The following is an 18145-nucleotide window of genomic DNA, read 5'->3' as shown; positions in this document are numbered from 1 at the left end:
GACCTGTTTTACCATACCTCCCAACATTTTGGAAGTAAAAAGAGGGACAAAAAATTTTTTGTCATGTAGCGGGGTGAATTGTTTTGACCACACCCATTTTTGTGGCCACACCCCGTAATTACCATGTTCATTTTACAAAGTTTGGCAGGTTATAAAAATCTGAAAATATTTCTCCTTATCTAAACTGTTATAATTACTTATTTTCTTATCTCAAAATTGTTATAAAGTATCTTAGTTGCACCTGTTAGCTGTACTGGCCTCTCTGCCAAAAGCCAAATAAGTTAGAAACTTTGTTTCTTTTTCTGGCTGTTCAGTGCAGAGAAAAGAGGGACTTTTCAGTACAAATGAGGGACCTCATGTTGAGCTGTCAAAAGAGAGACTGTCCCTCTGAAAAAGGGACAGTTGGGAGGTATGGTTTTACCAATATTTATTGAAACTGTATATGAATTAGTGTCTCATGGGCCCCCTATACCTCCTGGGCCCCCCTGCAGCCACATGGTCTGTTTCCTTTGTAGTTACACTCTTGAGGCAGTGAAATGTGTATCCATATAATAAAATATGGAGCACTCATAGGACTTATAAATAAGTGAATTTATTAATAACCACCAACAAATAACTTTTATTTATAATTCCTATGAGTGCTACAATTTTTATTACATGGATATATTATGAAAGGATATATTTTAAAGGCTGTTGAAGCATCAAACCCACTGGAATGTCAAATACAATAAATAATGAAAAACTGGTGTTAAAATAACAATATTTTGAGTAATAATGAAGTCATTAGAAAGGTTGACAACTGCCTCTAAGGCTCTTTTGTCTCCCATATAAGCATGTTATATTCTTAATGTATATAAAGTCATTCATTTAAAAAAAATTATTGATGTGATAACAATATAAGTGTAAGGCGTCCTTTGCGCGTCCAAGATGGCGGTGCCCAGAAGAGGCCATGCGGCCGTCAGACGCCAGCGTGACGCTGACGTTTTCACGCACCGTATTAACGCTGGCGTTTTCGCGCAGCGTATTAACGCTGGCGCATCCTTTAGACACTGGCGTCCAAATCGTGCAGACGCTGGCGCACATTCTGGCACACGTCCTGTGACGTCATCTAGCACGTTTTGGCGCGAAAAATCCACCTATTTAAGGTCGCCAGAAGGTTCTCTCAGCGCCCGAGTATAGGTTCTTCTATCTAGAGTTCCTGGGTGTTTTCTAAATATTGATTCTTGATTCTCGAACTTTGCCTGAAACCTCGACCTTGATTCTTCGCTGCCTGGACTGACCTTTGCCTGAAACCTCGACCACGATATCTTGCTGCCTGGACGACCTTTGCCTGAACTGACGATTCTTCTGCCTAATCCATTGTACCGCGAACTGTGTTTGCCTATGTGCTCCCTCTTTGGTCCGCACTCCAAATTGTGCTTTCGGGCCCTGACAATAAGGAAGAAACAGGCCCTTGATGACATATATTGTATTTGTATCTATATATAGTTCTAATTTATTTGACTTGCTTACTGCAGTCCAGGGTTCCATAATTACTAAATAAAACTTGTGATGAAGGTGTTTGAGGCTGTGACCAGTGCTCTTTACAGTAACTAAGTAGTCTACAAAAGCTTAATAGCTATTGTTTTTGACCAAATGGAGTTCATTTTGTTTAATTTTCCTTGGCAACCTTCACATCATAAATTTCACAGTAAGGGCAAAGGTAAAGAGCAGGCTGTCAGCTAACTGAGAAACTGGGCCTAGATTTCCAAGTGGGACTCATTCTGCCAGACGTTGGGAGTTCAGTAAAACTTATTCTGATATTGTATAACAATTGTGTTCTTGCTTCCTTTTCTCCCTCTCTGACCTCCTCTGGCCTCTTTACAGAGAAAAGGAAATCACAGTGCCTTACCTTAATTGCAGCTAGCCAAAACCCTTCTCTTCCATTAACGTGATATTTTATTTCAAAAAGGCAATTATTCACCAGCTCCTGTTACAGAAGCAACAAAAGTGTTAGGGAGCTTTTTGAAAAGTTGAGTTTAACGGGGAGTGCATCTGATGTCAGACATCCAGCCTTTAGAACATCAGATATAGGCATATAATAAAATATAGGAATACAAATTATATTTCCTAAGCACTTATTATAGAAGATCTAAATAATAAATATAATTGATGTGCACTTAAATTCTTCTTTAAACAATCTCTAGCAGAGTGAACACATACCAAGACGCTGTGGCTTTCGGCTGTGTATACCAGTGTAAAGAGAAAACATGGAAGTCACTCACGCAATGCTGGTGCAAAACTGCCTCCACAGGATTTATTGAAGCATTCAGCGAGGCTGCATAACTTGAGTGACTTCCAATTTTCTCTTTACACTTATTATATAGAAGAGTTGTCAAACTGGAAGCCCATAGGCCACATGTGACCCCTTCAAAGGATTTGTATGGACCAAAGTATGTCGAAATGCATCTGAGGTTTCACTGTATGGTTTGAATATCTTAATAAAATCTTACAAATTCTTTTATTATGTATAAGATAACTGGCAGACTACTCTGATAAATGTGTATGCATTCAAAGAAGGGACTGTTATTTAGGCTAATGCAATGGCTAAATTACTAACATAATGTAGTGTATGCACTTAAAAAACTGTGCATCATGTGCATACGCAGTATGCTGGTCACGTACAGCATAGAACATTTCAATGTGCTCCCCAATTAACTGTGCACTTTTGCAGTGACATGAGTGTACCAGCAAAAACACATACCTTAGTGCAGGGATTCCCAACCACTGGCTCAATTAACAAACATGTTGCTACTACTCCTTGGATGTTGCACCTAGTGGCCTCAAAGCAGGTGCTTATTTTTTAATTCCTGGTTTGGAGGCCATTTTTAGTTTCATGAAAATCTGTACTGCCAAATAGAGCCTTCTGTAGGCTGTCAATCCACAAAGGGGCTATCAAATAGCCAATCACAGGCTTATTTGACACCTCAGAATCTTTTATTCATGGTTGTGTTGCTCCCTAACTCTTTTACATTTGATTTGGGTCATGGGTAAAAAAGGTTGGGGCACCTTAGAGGCCCCAGGGAAGTGCTGGGGTTTCCACTATCCATGTAATATTTATTAGACTTTGAGCCCATTTTCTTCATACCCCTTCAAACTAACTGGCAAAAATTAAAGAGAAAAAACATAGATAGATAGATAGATAGATAGATAGATAGATAGATAGATAGATAGATAGATAGATAGATACAGATAGATTTAATCATTCCAGGAGAAATTGCATGTTCTATATGTTTCCATCCAAGTTCTACTTCACTGGAGATATCCACTCTGAGGCCCTCCAACTGCTGCTGCTGAACTGTGACTTCAATAATCCCCCAGCAGTTTTCACTTTGTGGAGGAACAGCAAACTATAACTAACAGCAGGATAACCTCTGGTTGGAAACCCATCCAGGCTCTTGTTGGATGAATTGTACAGAATATGCATTTTTCACAGAAATGTTTAATAATAATCGTACAGGCAAATATATCATAATGCTCTGTAACAAAATGTACCATGAACTTGGAAATCAGATAAACTGTTATTTGGTTATCGCTAGACGTGGCGTAAGCAAAGCTGACCAGTAATGCTAAAATAAAGGTCATCAAAAAAGCATATCTTTCCACACTTTGCCTTCTAGGCTGGTGGGTCATATGGGGCATTCATAGGGGCCTTTGAAAACTAGGGATTCACCGAATCCACTTTTTTGGATTTGGCCGAACCCCTGAATCCTTAGCGAAAGATTCGTCCAAATACCGAATCCTGGATTTGGTGCATCCCTATTGAAAACCCATAATCAAGAGCCTTGCTCTTGTCTGAGGAACTTTACAGCCATTCTGACCAATAGCTAGCCAAGCCCAAACAAATATTGGCGGAGGAGGCTGTTGTTTTGCACTGTACACAAGCCAAAATTAGACATCAGAATCAAGGCAGACACTATCAGCCTTTGTACAACCATCTTAATATTAATATTTTTATTCACACCTAAACTGACAAAAGTCCAGTAACGAGGCAAGATCAGTTTCTTGTTTGTATTAATTAAGAGGGTCTTTGCTCCATTGTTTTGCTCAGATAAACAGTATATATGAAAGAGTAATTAGAAAAAACAGGTTTTGCATATTTGAAATTAAATCAAGTTGCCCTTTTATCAAGCAGCAGTTTATGCCTGGGGGGTGGTGTTTTACAACTCGAGGCATTTGGGAGTGACAGTTGGACTGCAGAATCAACTTTTTTTGGAATATTAGTTTCATGATCACCAGACACAGACAAAACCAGTTATCCTCGATTGATCACTCTTTTGAGCATTTCTCTTTATATTGGTCAATTTTTGCACTGCAGATCTTGAAACTGGGCCCCTCAGCAATACACTGGCTGCCAAAAACACATCACCCTCCATTCACTAGCTGATATTGCACAAAGACCCAATGGGGGGCAGGCCATGGTGTACTTGTACACTGCACTGCACAATACGTTGGAGCTTAATAAATATTTGCTAATAATAATAATGCCATGCCCCTTGGCAGTTATGCCAGTGTTTTAATAGATGCATAGATCTATTGCACAGCCTGCAGAACATTATGACATTATATAAATAAGTGAGATGATATGAGAGCCAACTTCAACTTTATGTCCCTGCTGCATTTTCATTACAATTCAAACATTTTATTTTTATTGGCAGAGTCTCTGAGCAGGAAAACCACTGTATACGGGTTCAAAACAAAACAAGTTGGTCTTTAGATGAGCTACCATGTGTTTTCCAGATGTTATAACTAATAATGCATGTAATATGTAATAATCATTGCATAAATCATATCAAGCTGTCACAAGGTTAGCTGGTACTACATTTTTTCAAGTGACAGAATTCATTATGGCCTTTGGTTTTCTAGAAAGACTTAAAAGTGTTCAATACCTTTACAAAACATTAATTTCCAAATGTTCTTTTTTGTATTTTATATCATTTTGTAGAAGGTACCTTTTCCCTTTCCCCTTCTGCACCCACAGCAACCAAAAATCAAAAGCACTTAGACTATTCCAATGCTAATAACTCACTATAGGATTATACACACTGTTTCCCTATATAGTTACCCCTCTGTGCCTGTCAGAACAGAGGGGGCAGAAGGCAGTGGAAAGGTCTTCTCTCTGCTGTATTTAAGCAGAAGGAAGAAATGCCATGTGAGATTACGGCCTAAACAAGCCCTACACTAAATAGGCTTGTAACCCTGAGACACAAGCAGCGTCGGACTGGGCCGGCGGGACACCGGGGAAAAACCCGGTGGGCCCCAGCCCTCACAGCATGGCTAGACATAGCTGGCGCTCATGACCTCCCCCCGCCCGATTGCGTAAGGAAGGTGCAATGTGCAAATCAGGTGCGGGCTGGCTGGGGGGAGGGACAGAGGGAGCCCGGCGACTGGGAGAGGGGAGCAGCATGGGCCCTGTTACTGAGGGGACCATCGCGGGGCCTGAAGTGTCAGCACTGGTGGGCCCTGACCTGACCCCCCCTCCCCCGCAGTCCGAACCTGGGCCAGATCTGCTAGACACGCTCCTGACCTCCCCCTGCCCGATCGCAGAGCACGCACACCATTAACAAAGCAGGTACACGCCAGCGGGGGGAGGGGGAGAGGTAGCACGGAGACCAGGCCCGGACTGGCAATCTGTAGGTTCTGGTATGGTTCCCTAGAAAGTTACCATATAGTGGGCTGGTAGGGGGCTGTTTGGGCCTCTGTGTACTTGGAATGGCAGAGCCTATTTTGACTCCCAGTCCAGGCCTGACGGAAACTGCCAAGCAGGGGCCCTGCAACTCGGGAGAAGCGGCGGGGGCCCTGCTACGGGGGTGGCGGAAGCAGGGCCCTGATGTGTAAGCCCCGGTGGGTCCGACCCTGGACACAAGGTATGGAAGACTTTCTCATTGTAACGGGCCCGAAGGCACAGTAATAGTAAGGACCAAAGAGGAGACCAGACCAGGTTCGCAGTACAGAAAGGGTTTATCCAGAAGAATCGTCAAATACAAGCAAAAGGGTCAGTTCAGGCGGCAATCAGCAAAGTCCAGGAAACAGGCAATAAACGGTACACAGGAAAATATAGCAGAATGATAACACCCAGGAACACAGTAAAGGAACCTATAATCGGGCAATGAAGAAAAGGGGAATGGGGTTAAAATAGTCCTGGGCTTGGCGCCAAAAACTGACGCACTGGCGTCAGACGCAGACGCCAGCGTCCCCACGCTGACGTCCTGACGCCGGCGCCCGATTCTGACGCCGGCGTCCGTTCCGTCGCCGGCGACCAATCCCTGGGCGACTCGATCTTGACGTTGATGGCCTGCGACCAGCAGGGACCACATGGTGGAGCAGGGGGACGCCATGCAGGTAAGAACCTTCGGATTCCATTACAGTACCCCCCTCCTTAGGGGGGGCCTCAGGACCACCAAGACTGGGGGAAGAAGGGAACAGTCTGTGGAACTTACGGACCAGGGTAGGTGCATGGACATCCGAGTTTTTTACCCAGGAACACTCCTCTGGACCGAAACCCTTCCATTCGATTAAATATTGAAGAGTGCCCCTGGAAAAGCGGGAATCCAGAATCCTCTTGACCTCGAACTCTTGGTGACCATCAACCAGGACAGGAGCTGGGGGGGAAGAAGAAGAGGAACAAGACATGGCAGGCTTAAGTAAAGAAACATGAAAGACATTAGGAATCCGCATCTCGGGAGGAAGTTGAAGACGGACCGCCACCGGATTGATAACTTCGATGATAGGATAAGGACCAATGAATTTAGGACCAAGCTTGGGAGTGGGAATCTTGAGGCGAATGTTGCGGGTGGAAAGAAAAACCTTGTCACCAGGAGCATATGGTGGGGAAGGAACTCTCTTCTTATCGGCGAACCTCTTCTGAACCAAAGAACTCTTTTCCAAATTAGAGGAAGTAGCCTGCCAGATAGCCGACATGTGAGCAGCTTGGTCGTTGGCCGCAGGAACGTTGGTAAGAAGAAGATCCTGAGGGAAGGCCAACGGGTTCCGACCATATACACAGAAGAATGGAGATTTCAAAGAAGAGGAATGCAAAGCGTTATTATGAGCGAACTCAGCCCAGGGAAGAAGATCCGACCAATCATCCTGGCACAGGGACACGTGGCACCGAAGAAACTGCTCCAAAGCCTGGTTGACCCGTTCAGCGGCACCATTAGACTGTGGGTGATAAGCTGAGGAAAACTGAAGAGAAATATTAAGAACCTTGCACAGAGCTCTCCAGAACTTAGAGACAAATTGAGAACCTCGATCTGACACAATCTCGGCAGGGAAACCATGTAAACGAAAAATGTGTTTAATAAACAGTTCAGCGAGTTCAGGAGCAGAAGGCAATTTTCGAAGAGGAGTGAAATGGGCCATCTTGCTAAATCTATCGATCACCACCCAGATGACAGTGTGGCCGGAGGATAAGGGCAGGTCGACAATGAAATCCATCGCCAAATGAGTCCAAGGGCGAGATGGGATGGGTAATGGCAAGAGAAGACCCTTGGGGGAGGAATGTCCAGATTTAGAGACAGCACAGGTGGCACAGGAAGAAACAAAGTCTCTGACGTCCTTTCTCATGGATGGCCACCACACCAGGCGTGAAAGTAGTTCCGTGGTTTTTTCAATTCCCGGATGACCGGCTTGCTTAGAGGTGTGGACTTGGGACAAAATGGACTGACGACAATCTGGAGGAACAAAAGCAACCCCCAAGGGGGCATTTCCAGGAGCCGAGGTCTGGGCAGAGAGGAGTTGCGAAGCCAAGGACGGAAATAAGGCAGCGATAATCTTGGAAGAAGGCACAATGGGTTCAGGAACCTCGGAACTAGGCATTTTGGAAATGAAACTTCTGGACAGGGCATCAGCCTTTCTGTTTCTAGAGCCAGGACGAAAGGTGATGATGAAGTTGAAACGGGAAAAGAATAAAGACCATCTGGCTTGTCGTGGATTGAGACGTTTGAGGGACTGGATGAATTCGAGGTTTTTGTGGTCGGTAAAGATGGTTACAGGAACAGAAGACCCTTCCAGTAGATGCCTCCACTCCTCCAGGGCCAACTTGACAGCAAGTAGTTCACGATTCCCAACATCGTAGTTTTGCTCAGAAGAAGAGAATTTCTTGGAAAAGAAAGCACAGGGATGTAATTTACCGTCGGAAGAGGACCTTTGAGACAAAACTGCTCCCGCTCCCACATCAGAGGCATCGACTTCGAGGAAGAAGGGTAGAAGAGGTTCCGGGTGCCTGAGAATTGGTGCAGATGAAAAGGCTTCTTTAAGGGATTCAAAAGCTTCCAGAGCCTGAGGGGGCCAGTGTTGAGGTCTACCCCCTTTACGGATTAGAGCAAGAATTGGAGAAATCTTGGAAGAAAAACCTTTAATGAACTGTCTATAATAATTGGCGAAGCCAATAAACCTCTGAATGGCCTTGACACAGGTGGGAAGAGGCCAATCAATAATTGCCGAGACTTTGGCGGGATCCATCTTGAAACCCTGCTGGGAGATGATATATCCAAGGAAGGGAATGGTAGGCACTTCGAAAGAGCATTTCTCCAATTTGGCGAACAGATTATTCCTCCTAAGACGAAGAAGAACTTCTTTGACTTGAGAACGGTGTTCCTGGAGATTTTTGGAAAAGATAAGGATGTCGTCCAAGTAAACGACCACACTTTGCCCCAATAAGTCCCTGAAAATGTCATTTACAAACTCTTGGAAGACTGCAGGGGCATTACAGAGACCGAATGGCATTACTAGGTACTCGTAGTGCCCGTCACGAGTATTAAAAGCGGTCTTCCACTCATCCCCCTCACGGATCCGAATGAGGTTGTAGGCGCCCCGAAGATCTAACTTGGTGAAGAGACTGGCGCCCCTCAACTGGTCAAAAAGTTCAGAAATTAACGGGAGGGGATAGCGGTTTTTAATGGTAATTTTATTAAGCCCCCGGTAATCAATGCAAGGTCGCAGACTTCCATCTTTCTTTTCAACGAAGAAAAACCCTGCTCCCGCAGGGGAAGAAGAAGGGCGGATAAAACCTCTTTGAAGATTTTCCTGAATATAGGTCTTCATGGCGGCAGTCTCAGAGGGAGAAAGTGGATAGGTGCGACCACGAGGAGGCATGGAACCAGGAAGAAGCTCGACTGGGCAGTCGTAAGGACGGTGAGGAGGGAGAGTCTCAGCAGAGCCTTTGTTGAAGACATCGGAGAAGGTCTGATAAACGGGAGGAAGAGAAGGATTCGAAGACACAGAAGAAACTTTGACAAGGGGCGCAGCAGGCAAACAATTCTGCTGGCAATAAGGACTCCAATGGGAGACTTGTGAGGAGGTCCAATCAATGACTGGGTTATGGGTACACAACCATGGAAGCCCCAGAACTATTGGAGTGGAAGGGCAGTCAATAATAAGAAAGGACAGTCTCTCCAAGTGCATAGTGCCCACCTTAAGCGAAAGTTCTTGTGTAGACAAGGAAATGATTGCAGAAGACAGAGGACGGTCATCGATGGCAAGGACTCGAAGAGGATTCGCCATGGGCTGAAGAGGAATAGCGTGATTAGCAGCGAAGACCTTGTCCATAAAGTTTCCAGCGGCCCCAGAGTCAAGGAAGGCTTGCAGGGAGACTTTCCGGGGGCCCCATTGGATTTGCACAGGAAGAAGAAATCGATGGGCAGAAGACTGTGGAGAGGGAACAATTCCTCCCAGAATAGTTTCCCCAACCTTGGCTCTGGCGTTTCCAGGCTTAATGGGGCATTCTAGAGCGAAGTGAGCCTTGCCCCCACAATATAAACAAAGTCCAGTAGCCTTTCTACGAAGTTTCTCCTGATCAGACAGATGAGAGCGACCAATCTGTACTTGCTTCTTGGCGGGCAGAGGAGGAGAAACAGAAGAAGTAGAAGTAGACTGGGGAGGTAGTATGGGTCTCTGGAAGCGAGGAGCTAAAGCTGGTTGAGACCTCTGCGATTTCCAGACCCGCTCACAGTCAGCAAGATGTTCCCTCTGCCGGGTATCGACTCTTACAGCCAAGGAAACCAAGTCTTCCCAAGAAGAAGGGATCTCGCGGGACACTAGGTCATTCTTGATACGCATTGCCAGGCCGTTGTAGAAGGCAGCGTGATAACTGTCGTTGTTCCAGGATGTTTCTGCCAGCAAGGTACGAAACTCTATGGCGTATTCCGGCACAGAGCGAGTTCCCTGCTGTAACTGGAACAACCGAGCAGAAGCCGAGGCAGACCGACCTGGCGCGTCAAACACAGTGCGGAGATCCCGGATGAAGGCTTTTGCATCGTCAATGGCTGGATCTTGCTTTTCCCAGAGTGGTGATGCCCATTCCAGAGCCTTCCCTTGTAACCGAGAGATGATGAAGCCCACCTTAGCACGCTCTGAGACATACTGGCCGGGAAGCAGAGCAAATTGGATTTCACACTGGATGGTGAATCCGCGACATGCTTCCGGATCGCCGAAATACAGAGGGGGTGCAGGTATGCGGGGCTCAGGGACACATACCGGTGTAGCAGGTCTTGGAACAGGGGTGTGGGCCGCTGACGGGAATGCGGACAGCTTCTCCTGAATCGCCAGAAGGACTTGACTGAACTGAGATTGCTGGTTCTCGTAAGAGAGAAGACGAGAAGACAATCCTCGGACAGCTTGGTAGACATCGGGCGTAACTTGCGTCTCCTCCGCAGGGTCCATGGCCCGATTATACTGTAACGGGCCCGAAGGCACAGTAATAGTAAGGACCAAAGAGGAGACCAGACCAGGTTCGCAGTACAGAAAGGGTTTATCCAGAAGAATCGTCAAATACAAGCAAAAGGGTCAGTTCAGGCGGCAATCAGCAAAGTCCAGGAAACAGGCAATAAACGGTACACAGGAAAATATAGCAGAATGATAACACCCAGGAACACAGTAAAGGAACCTATAATCGGGCAATGAAGAAAAGGGGAATGGGGTTAAAATAGTCCTGGGCTTGGCGCCAAAAACTGACGCACTGGCGTCAGACGCAGACGCCAGCGTCCCCACGCTGACGTCCTGACGCCGGCGCCCGATTCTGACGCCGGCGTCCGTTCCGTCGCCGGCGACCAATCCCTGGGCGACTCGATCTTGACGTTGATGGCCTGCGACCAGCAGGGACCACATGGTGGAGCAGGGGGACGCCATGCAGGTAAGAACCTTCGGATTCCATTACACTCATAAACAGTTCCAGTTTATTGCTGTGACTTTGTTATAACAGATAAATGGCAGCACCTCACTTAGGTGCTGTCCCTTCGGCTATCGCTTGAAATGGTCTTTTTAGTTGATGGACAAATCGTACATTTAAACGACTGTTTTGTGACAATCGTGGTCTCACGATAACGAAATGATCTTCTAAAAACCTTTACAAAGCAGGGCCACCTTAAATTCGTTTTTCATTGAAAACGTAGAACTAGTGTGTAATGAATCACACATGTAGCAAGCAGCAAAGGGGATATTTTGCAAAATTACAGCTCTTTGTATATTTAGTTGGAGAGGGACTTAACTAGCACCAAAGAGTTTAGTTCTTTAAACACTGGCATTAGCAATAGCCAGTTTCCAATCAGCGTGATATCCTTCAGTAAATTCAATCTGACAAGTGTAGCTTGGGAGATGATTTACATTATTTTCCTATGTATAAAAAGCACTCCTGAGAGCAGTACAGTCTTATCATTTGTGCCTTCAACATCATCATCATCCTCCCTTCCTTCACAGCTAAAGGCCCGCAGTACTTCTTTCATCTTGCAATATGTTTTATGTTTTCTAAATGCGCTGAGCAAACACATTCTAAAGCGAGAGGATACCCTTCTGGAATACAGATGAGAGCAAACAAGGGCTAAATTCTTTGCACATTTTCTAAAGCATCTGAAATGGAAATGAAAAGAAATTATAGTTTCCAATACGTCCTTCATATCCCATACAAGAGAGCTCAGACGCAGTTTATTACAGTGTAAATTATTTAGAGATCTACTCTATTCATTCCTAGGGTATACATATTGTATATGAAATAGAATATTCTCTATTTTAATGGCCTAAGAGTGGAAGTGGAAATGAAGATTAAAAGGCCGGATGTGAGCTTTAAGCGTTTGGAATTGGAGGAGGGGGGCTTATTATTGTGTATGTTAAATGGAAAGAATCCAGAAGCAGAACCAAAGGAAATGGAGGAAATTATTTATATGGATAGCAGGGCTATTTCCTTTATGGGCAATACAGATATATATCACTATACATACAGTATGTCACATACAGTAAAAACACTCTTCATGAAGTTTCCCAAAGATTCTCAACATCAATCTTATGTTGCTGCTTTCTCAACAGGTGCATCAATGGACCGTGGTTATTTGCTCTCCCTTTCCAACAGAACAATGCAATTTAGGAGATAAGATGGTGCAGTGATCATACTGTAATCTATAGCCCTAATCCCTCTTGCTTCCTATCTCTGCAAATAACATTCTGCAGGTACAGTGTGCACTGTGTGAAGCCCACTTTTAAATGGGACGAAGTGCACCAAACCTACTATGTATGACATTTCAGACAATCGGTTGCTCTAATTAATATGCTCGTGGGTATATTACGGCAGTTTTCTGAGTCCCCCCTCATTGCAATTGCTTCCTAAGTATAACAGTGCCTACATGAAGACATGGCCGAATGTACTTCTCCCTGTTTATAAAATAAGTTGTTTTACTCTGTTTTGAATGTTCCAGAAGGAACCTGACAGTTTTAGAGGGAATTCACACAACATCCTTTTTACTTCCTCTGCGTACATCCAAGCTTCCCTACAGCTCTTCTCAGCTTTACTCTGAGAATGGTCTTTGAATCTGCACCAACCTAAGGAACAAGTCATTTACTATACAGGAATTCATTATACAGGTAAAAGACTTGTTATCCAGAACGCTTGAGACCTGGCACTATCTGGATATGGGGGTTTTCTGTAATTTAGATCTCCATGCATCAAGGCTAGAATGAAATTCGCCAGTGGGATGGCACTCTGAGCGCTTCGTTTTTCGAAGTTGCCTCACAAGGAAACTTCAGGCGACTTTGGAAAACGAAGCGCTCCGAGTGCCATCCCGCCGGTGATTTTGACTCTAGCCGGCAGTAAGGCAGGGGAAGGCAGTTTGGGGGGATTAGTCGCCCCGAATCACCAGGCGACTAATCTCCCTGAATCTGACCGTGTGTCTCTGCCTGAGTCTATGGGGACTTTTTACTCTTACATTTTTAACTACCATATGGCATTTTTGTAGATCATGCAACATTTTTTGTCTTCAGTGCAATATATCTGTTGCATGCAAAACTTAAAGCATGTCAAAATATTGGTGCCATTTCTCACAACTTTTCACAAGTGGCGAAACTTGAGAAATTCACAGAGAAAGCATACATGGCAAAAAAATTCACTCATCACTATTTATTAATTTATAGCCCCTAGAATCCCACCCCGAAAGGTAATGGGTGGTGTAAGTTGTAGAACAAAGATCTGCAGGGACACATGACCATTACTTTTATTTAATTCCAGTGTCTCTTACCCGACACACATGGACCGCGATCATACATCAACATTGTATTGTTGCAGTTCTTGCTGATGTGTCCCCCTAGGCCTGCAGACAGTGATTTCAACTTGCCTATTTTTTTTTTTCAAATTAAATTGAATATTTACTCTAAATGGTAACATGAAATATGGCCTGAAAAAGTATCCATCATCAAATGGGGTTAGTTAACATCTCTAACCATCTTGCCTTCAGAGGACCCCAACCATGATGTTGACTATAATGAGTATGCAAAGCAAATGTCAACCAAAACTTGCCTCCAAGTCAGGAATTCAAAAATAAGCACCTGTTTTGAGGCCACTGAGTGCAACATCCAAGTGGTTGGTGACATGTTGCTCACGAGCTACTGGTTGGGGATCATTTTACAGATAAGCTGTATAGCAGGGGTCCCCAACCTTTTTGTTCAGTGAGCCACATTCAAATATAAAAAAGTTGGAGAGCAACGCAAGCATGAAAAAGACCCCTGGCGGTGTCAAATAAGGGTTGTGATTGGCTATTTGGTAGCCCCTATGTGGACTGGCAGCCTACAAGATGCTCTGTTTGGCAGTGCTTCTGGTTTTATGTAAGAAAAACTTGCTTTCAAGCCTGGAATTTAAAAATAAGCACCTGCTTTGAGGTCATGGAAGCAACATGCAAGGGGTTGGTGAGCAGCATGTTGTTCACGAGCCACTGGTTGGGGATCACTGCTGTATAGAATACAATTGTGTTAGCTCTTATGCAAGTAGGTAAACGGGCCAAATGCCATTCATGGCTGTCTAAGGACAATTTCATTCCCTTGGACAACAATACATTGTTGTCCAAGGGAAATATATGCTTCCCACCTGCCTGAAATACCATTTTATTGTTGAAAAAGGCCTTCTGGGGTACATAGTGAAACCTCCGCCTATTACACTAACTGGGATTGGATCCCCTTATCTAATCCCTGTACAGCTCTACCAGGACTTATTCTTAAAGGACCACGAGGGTACAGGAAATCTTAATAGGAGAAGAACTTCCGTGCACAGAGCTGCTGTGCAGCAAGCTGAAACAGGGGGGCCGGCTAATCAAGTAAGTGAAGCATGGCCGGGCCCCCCCTTAGACACTAAACCCTGGCAAGCAATTTTTTAAAAATTTGGGGGGATTTTTTTTTACTTGGGGGGCCCCTGATCACCAATGGCTTCTTATAACTTGTGGCGGGGCAGGTCATCAATTTTGTTTTACTTTCAGGATCACCAAAGTTTTTTTAAAAAATTCTTTTATGGGGGGGCCCTGGTCGCAAATATTTTTTGTAACTTGTAGGGGGCCCTGATCACCAATTTTTTTTTTTAACTTGTAGGGGGGGCCCTGACCACCAATTTTTTCAAAAAACATTTATGGGGGGTCCTGGCACCACAGTTTTTTTTAACTTTGTAGGGGGGTCTGACCATCAATAGCTTTTTATAACGTGTGTGTGTGGGGGTCGGTCTATGTGGTCTTTTAACTGTAGTGTGGAGTGTGCGGGATCTGGGGTGGGGCTTGGGGCCAGGGTGGCCGAGGCCCAGGGGGCCCTGAACATTTTGTTTTACGGGGCCCCGTGATTTCTAATGGCGGCCCTGAACAACAGAATACCTAGTTTTCTGAACAATAACAGGAGCTGTCACCACTCACACATGGTGTACTCATTCTCCCCTACTCCCCTACATCCAGTGAGGCTTTCTTCCTCTATTAGAAGCATCCCTGCCTCAGACTCCCAGCATCTTATACCTTCTTCCATTGGATGGTGCCCAAAAAGACCTAAACCTGGCTCTGTCCTATTTCGAGGCCAGGGAAAACCACCTAAACCCCTGGGTCCCTAAGAATTCCCAAATTCTACATGTCATATCTACCCTGACAAGTAAGGAACACTTCCCCCAGCCCAACCTCTGAAAGACCCAGGTCAACAACCAGGGCTATAATATAACAAAGAAAAGGGCTCCTGCATTCATTCAATTGAATTGTTTGCTCTGCTTTAGTTAAATTATCTTACCTAACTGCTTACTTCAACCTGTATTGGGTCTTTCAGACAGCAACTAGATAATTGTATACAATGGAAGAGATAGAGAATTATTGATGTTGGCATCAGCATTGTTAGATAATTGCTTTGATTCTAACAACTGGACATGTATACAACCCTCGTACTGAATTGTTAATAAGGATGTAGGTCTTGATCTATATCATTGATCCCTAACCGGTGGCTCATGAGTGACATATTACTTGCAGGGTCCTTTTATGTTACTCCCCAATGGTCTCTAATCAGATACTCAGGTGTAAATTCCTAACTATTATTATTCCAAAATAATGAAACACGCAATCTATAATCATTTCCAAGACAATATTTATGCAGATCTATACTCTATGTTTTTACTTCTGTCAAAAAAATGAAGTAACTCAATCTTTGCTAAACTTGGCGTTATTAAACCAAGCAAAGTAATAAAAAAAATTACACAGACTTTAAACTGTCAAGCATTTGTCTGGAGTACAGCCACTATATTTATTAAGGTAAAGTTTTTGTGAATCTGACATTTTCAATCAAATTAAAACATTTTCTTCATTTTTATTTTCCTCCACTTTTGTCGACCCGTAGCCACCTCCCCCCCCCCCATGTATTTGCCAAAAGGAGTGAACTATCCCTCTTATACACTGCAACACAAATGGGCTCTATTCCTTCCTCGTTTCCTGGGCATCAAACAACATTCCCATGTATCCCCAGCTCAGAAAAGTAGAAAAAATCATTAAGGACTGGATCCGTCACTTGGAGTTTAATTCTAACCAGCTGCCACAGACCACTTCAAGCATTTACTTTAAACTGCCGCTTGATGTTTTGGAGCCAGTGAATGGATTGCATTGCCCTCATTACATAACCAACAAACATTTCCCAGGCATAAAAAGGACTTCACGTCATGGAGTTGTTTAGTTCGGCATTCCTCAGTTCAGGAGTGGGAGCCACTTCTGTGCCCAATTCCTTCCCTGCACACAGGACAACAAGGGTCATGCTGTAAAGACAACACCAATATGGTCTGGTATGTGTCATCAACAAAGGTGCAAGCACAGTGAAAGGGAACCATTAACAGCTAGTACTGGATCAAACTTTATTGTAGACAAAAAGAAAATCACACTTATTCAGGTTTATCACCTTGTGTTGTGATTTCTTTGGAGAGTTTCCAGTAATGCAGTTACTTGTGGTGGCTGAGCATTGATAGAAGCCACCTTGTCCATCCCCCTCTACCCATCATTAAACTCACCGACACAAGGAACTCTAGGGAGCCCACATAGTCCCTCTCAGTCTTTAGCAGCTCGCTAAGAACACAGACTCTCAGGCACAGATGCCTCACCAGTTCCTTGCCATGCTCTCCTCCTTTACTCTCCTCTGTCATTTCTGTATGCTCTGGGCACTGGGGCAGAGCAATCTGGGTGCAAAATGTATATAACTGGCTTAACTCCAAAACCTAGATCCTTGCCTGTTCCTTGTAAGCCATGCCTATGAATACAAGAATACAAGTTTTCCTCTTTCCTTTTTAAAAGATGTCTTATTAAAAAAAAAAAATGATAAAAATCAAAGTAGAAGAAACGAAACCCTAACCCCGAGCCTGTGTATTTCCAGGGGTCTGAGAGCTCAGGAAAGTAATTTGGGCATTAATCAAAAGAGAGTATCCAGTCCCTTCATCCTGAAACCAGCCTCTTTCCCCCATCACCCACCCCCAACAGTGTTATCCCCTCCTTCATCCCCTCCAATGAATTTTAGGAAAAAGGAAAGAAAGCCTGTGCTAGGGACACATTACATGCCAGGGCTGCTGCTGCTACACTCACACAATTGGAGCTGCTGCTGTTCAGGACTAAGAGGGGGACCTGGGTGTCTGGCAAAGGGAGAAACTTCCAGAGACTGAACTTTATTTGCTTTTCCTGAGCAAACCACCTAGCTGTTATCAAACTACCACTCCCAGCATCCTCCTTTAGCACCCAACCCCCCTTCCATGACATTCAGTGCAATCTGATTTAACCAAACACAGGAAGGGAAAGTCATTCCAAACATATTTAGCAGGGCATGGCTGCTCATGTCTTTTAAATCATAGAATTTGCAAAATACTAGCAGATGTCAGGAGGAAAACATGGTCCTCTGAGATCCCCAACATCGTGGGGTGTTTCTCTGCTTCATGCTGGGTTTTCATTTGGAGGGGTTGAACTTGATGTACTTTGTCTTTTTTCAACCCAATTTAACTATGTAACTATGTATAGCAAATAATATTCTACTTAAAACCACATTGTGCCATAGTTTTCATTTTAATCTCTGTCATTCTGCACCACGTCTAGTTAGAATAGGAGCATTCTGTTGGTGTGGCCAGTTTCCACCTATTAGAACCTTTGTCCTGCTTTGGGACTGACAACTTTGGCTTATGCTTACAAATAGTGATGTGCAGGTCTGGAAAAATTCAACCCGCACCGGGAACCTAAAATGCAAAACTTTAACCCCGACCCAACTCTAACCCACAAAATGTTGGCATTTTAGGACATGCACTTGACCCCTACCTGTGTCTTCTGACCTTGTACACTTCTTCTGTGCGCACCTCTGGTTCTAAGATAATTATGGGGGA

General features: G+C 44.3%; 1 protein-coding gene across 1 annotated transcript in view; it reads right to left on the bottom strand.

The window, feature by feature from the left end:
* LOC108719737 (phosphatidylinositol 3,4,5-trisphosphate-dependent Rac exchanger 2 protein-like) overlaps positions 1 to 17479 on the bottom strand; it is a 191465-nt gene extending 173986 nt beyond the window's left edge. Inside the window, 1 exon segment of the mRNA XM_041567702.1 lies at positions 16799 to 17479. Within this exon segment, the coding sequence (XP_041423636.1) occupies positions 16799 to 16930 (132 nt within the window). The 5' untranslated portion in view covers positions 16931 to 17479.
* Between the last annotated feature and the right edge of the window lie 666 nt (positions 17480 to 18145).

The sequence above is a fragment of the Xenopus laevis genome, chromosome 6S (assembly GCF_017654675.1).
Source record: "Xenopus laevis strain J_2021 chromosome 6S, Xenopus_laevis_v10.1, whole genome shotgun sequence".
Lineage (NCBI taxonomy): Eukaryota > Metazoa > Chordata > Amphibia > Anura > Pipidae > Xenopus > Xenopus laevis.
This window is presented reverse-complemented; position numbering and strand designations above follow the sequence as displayed.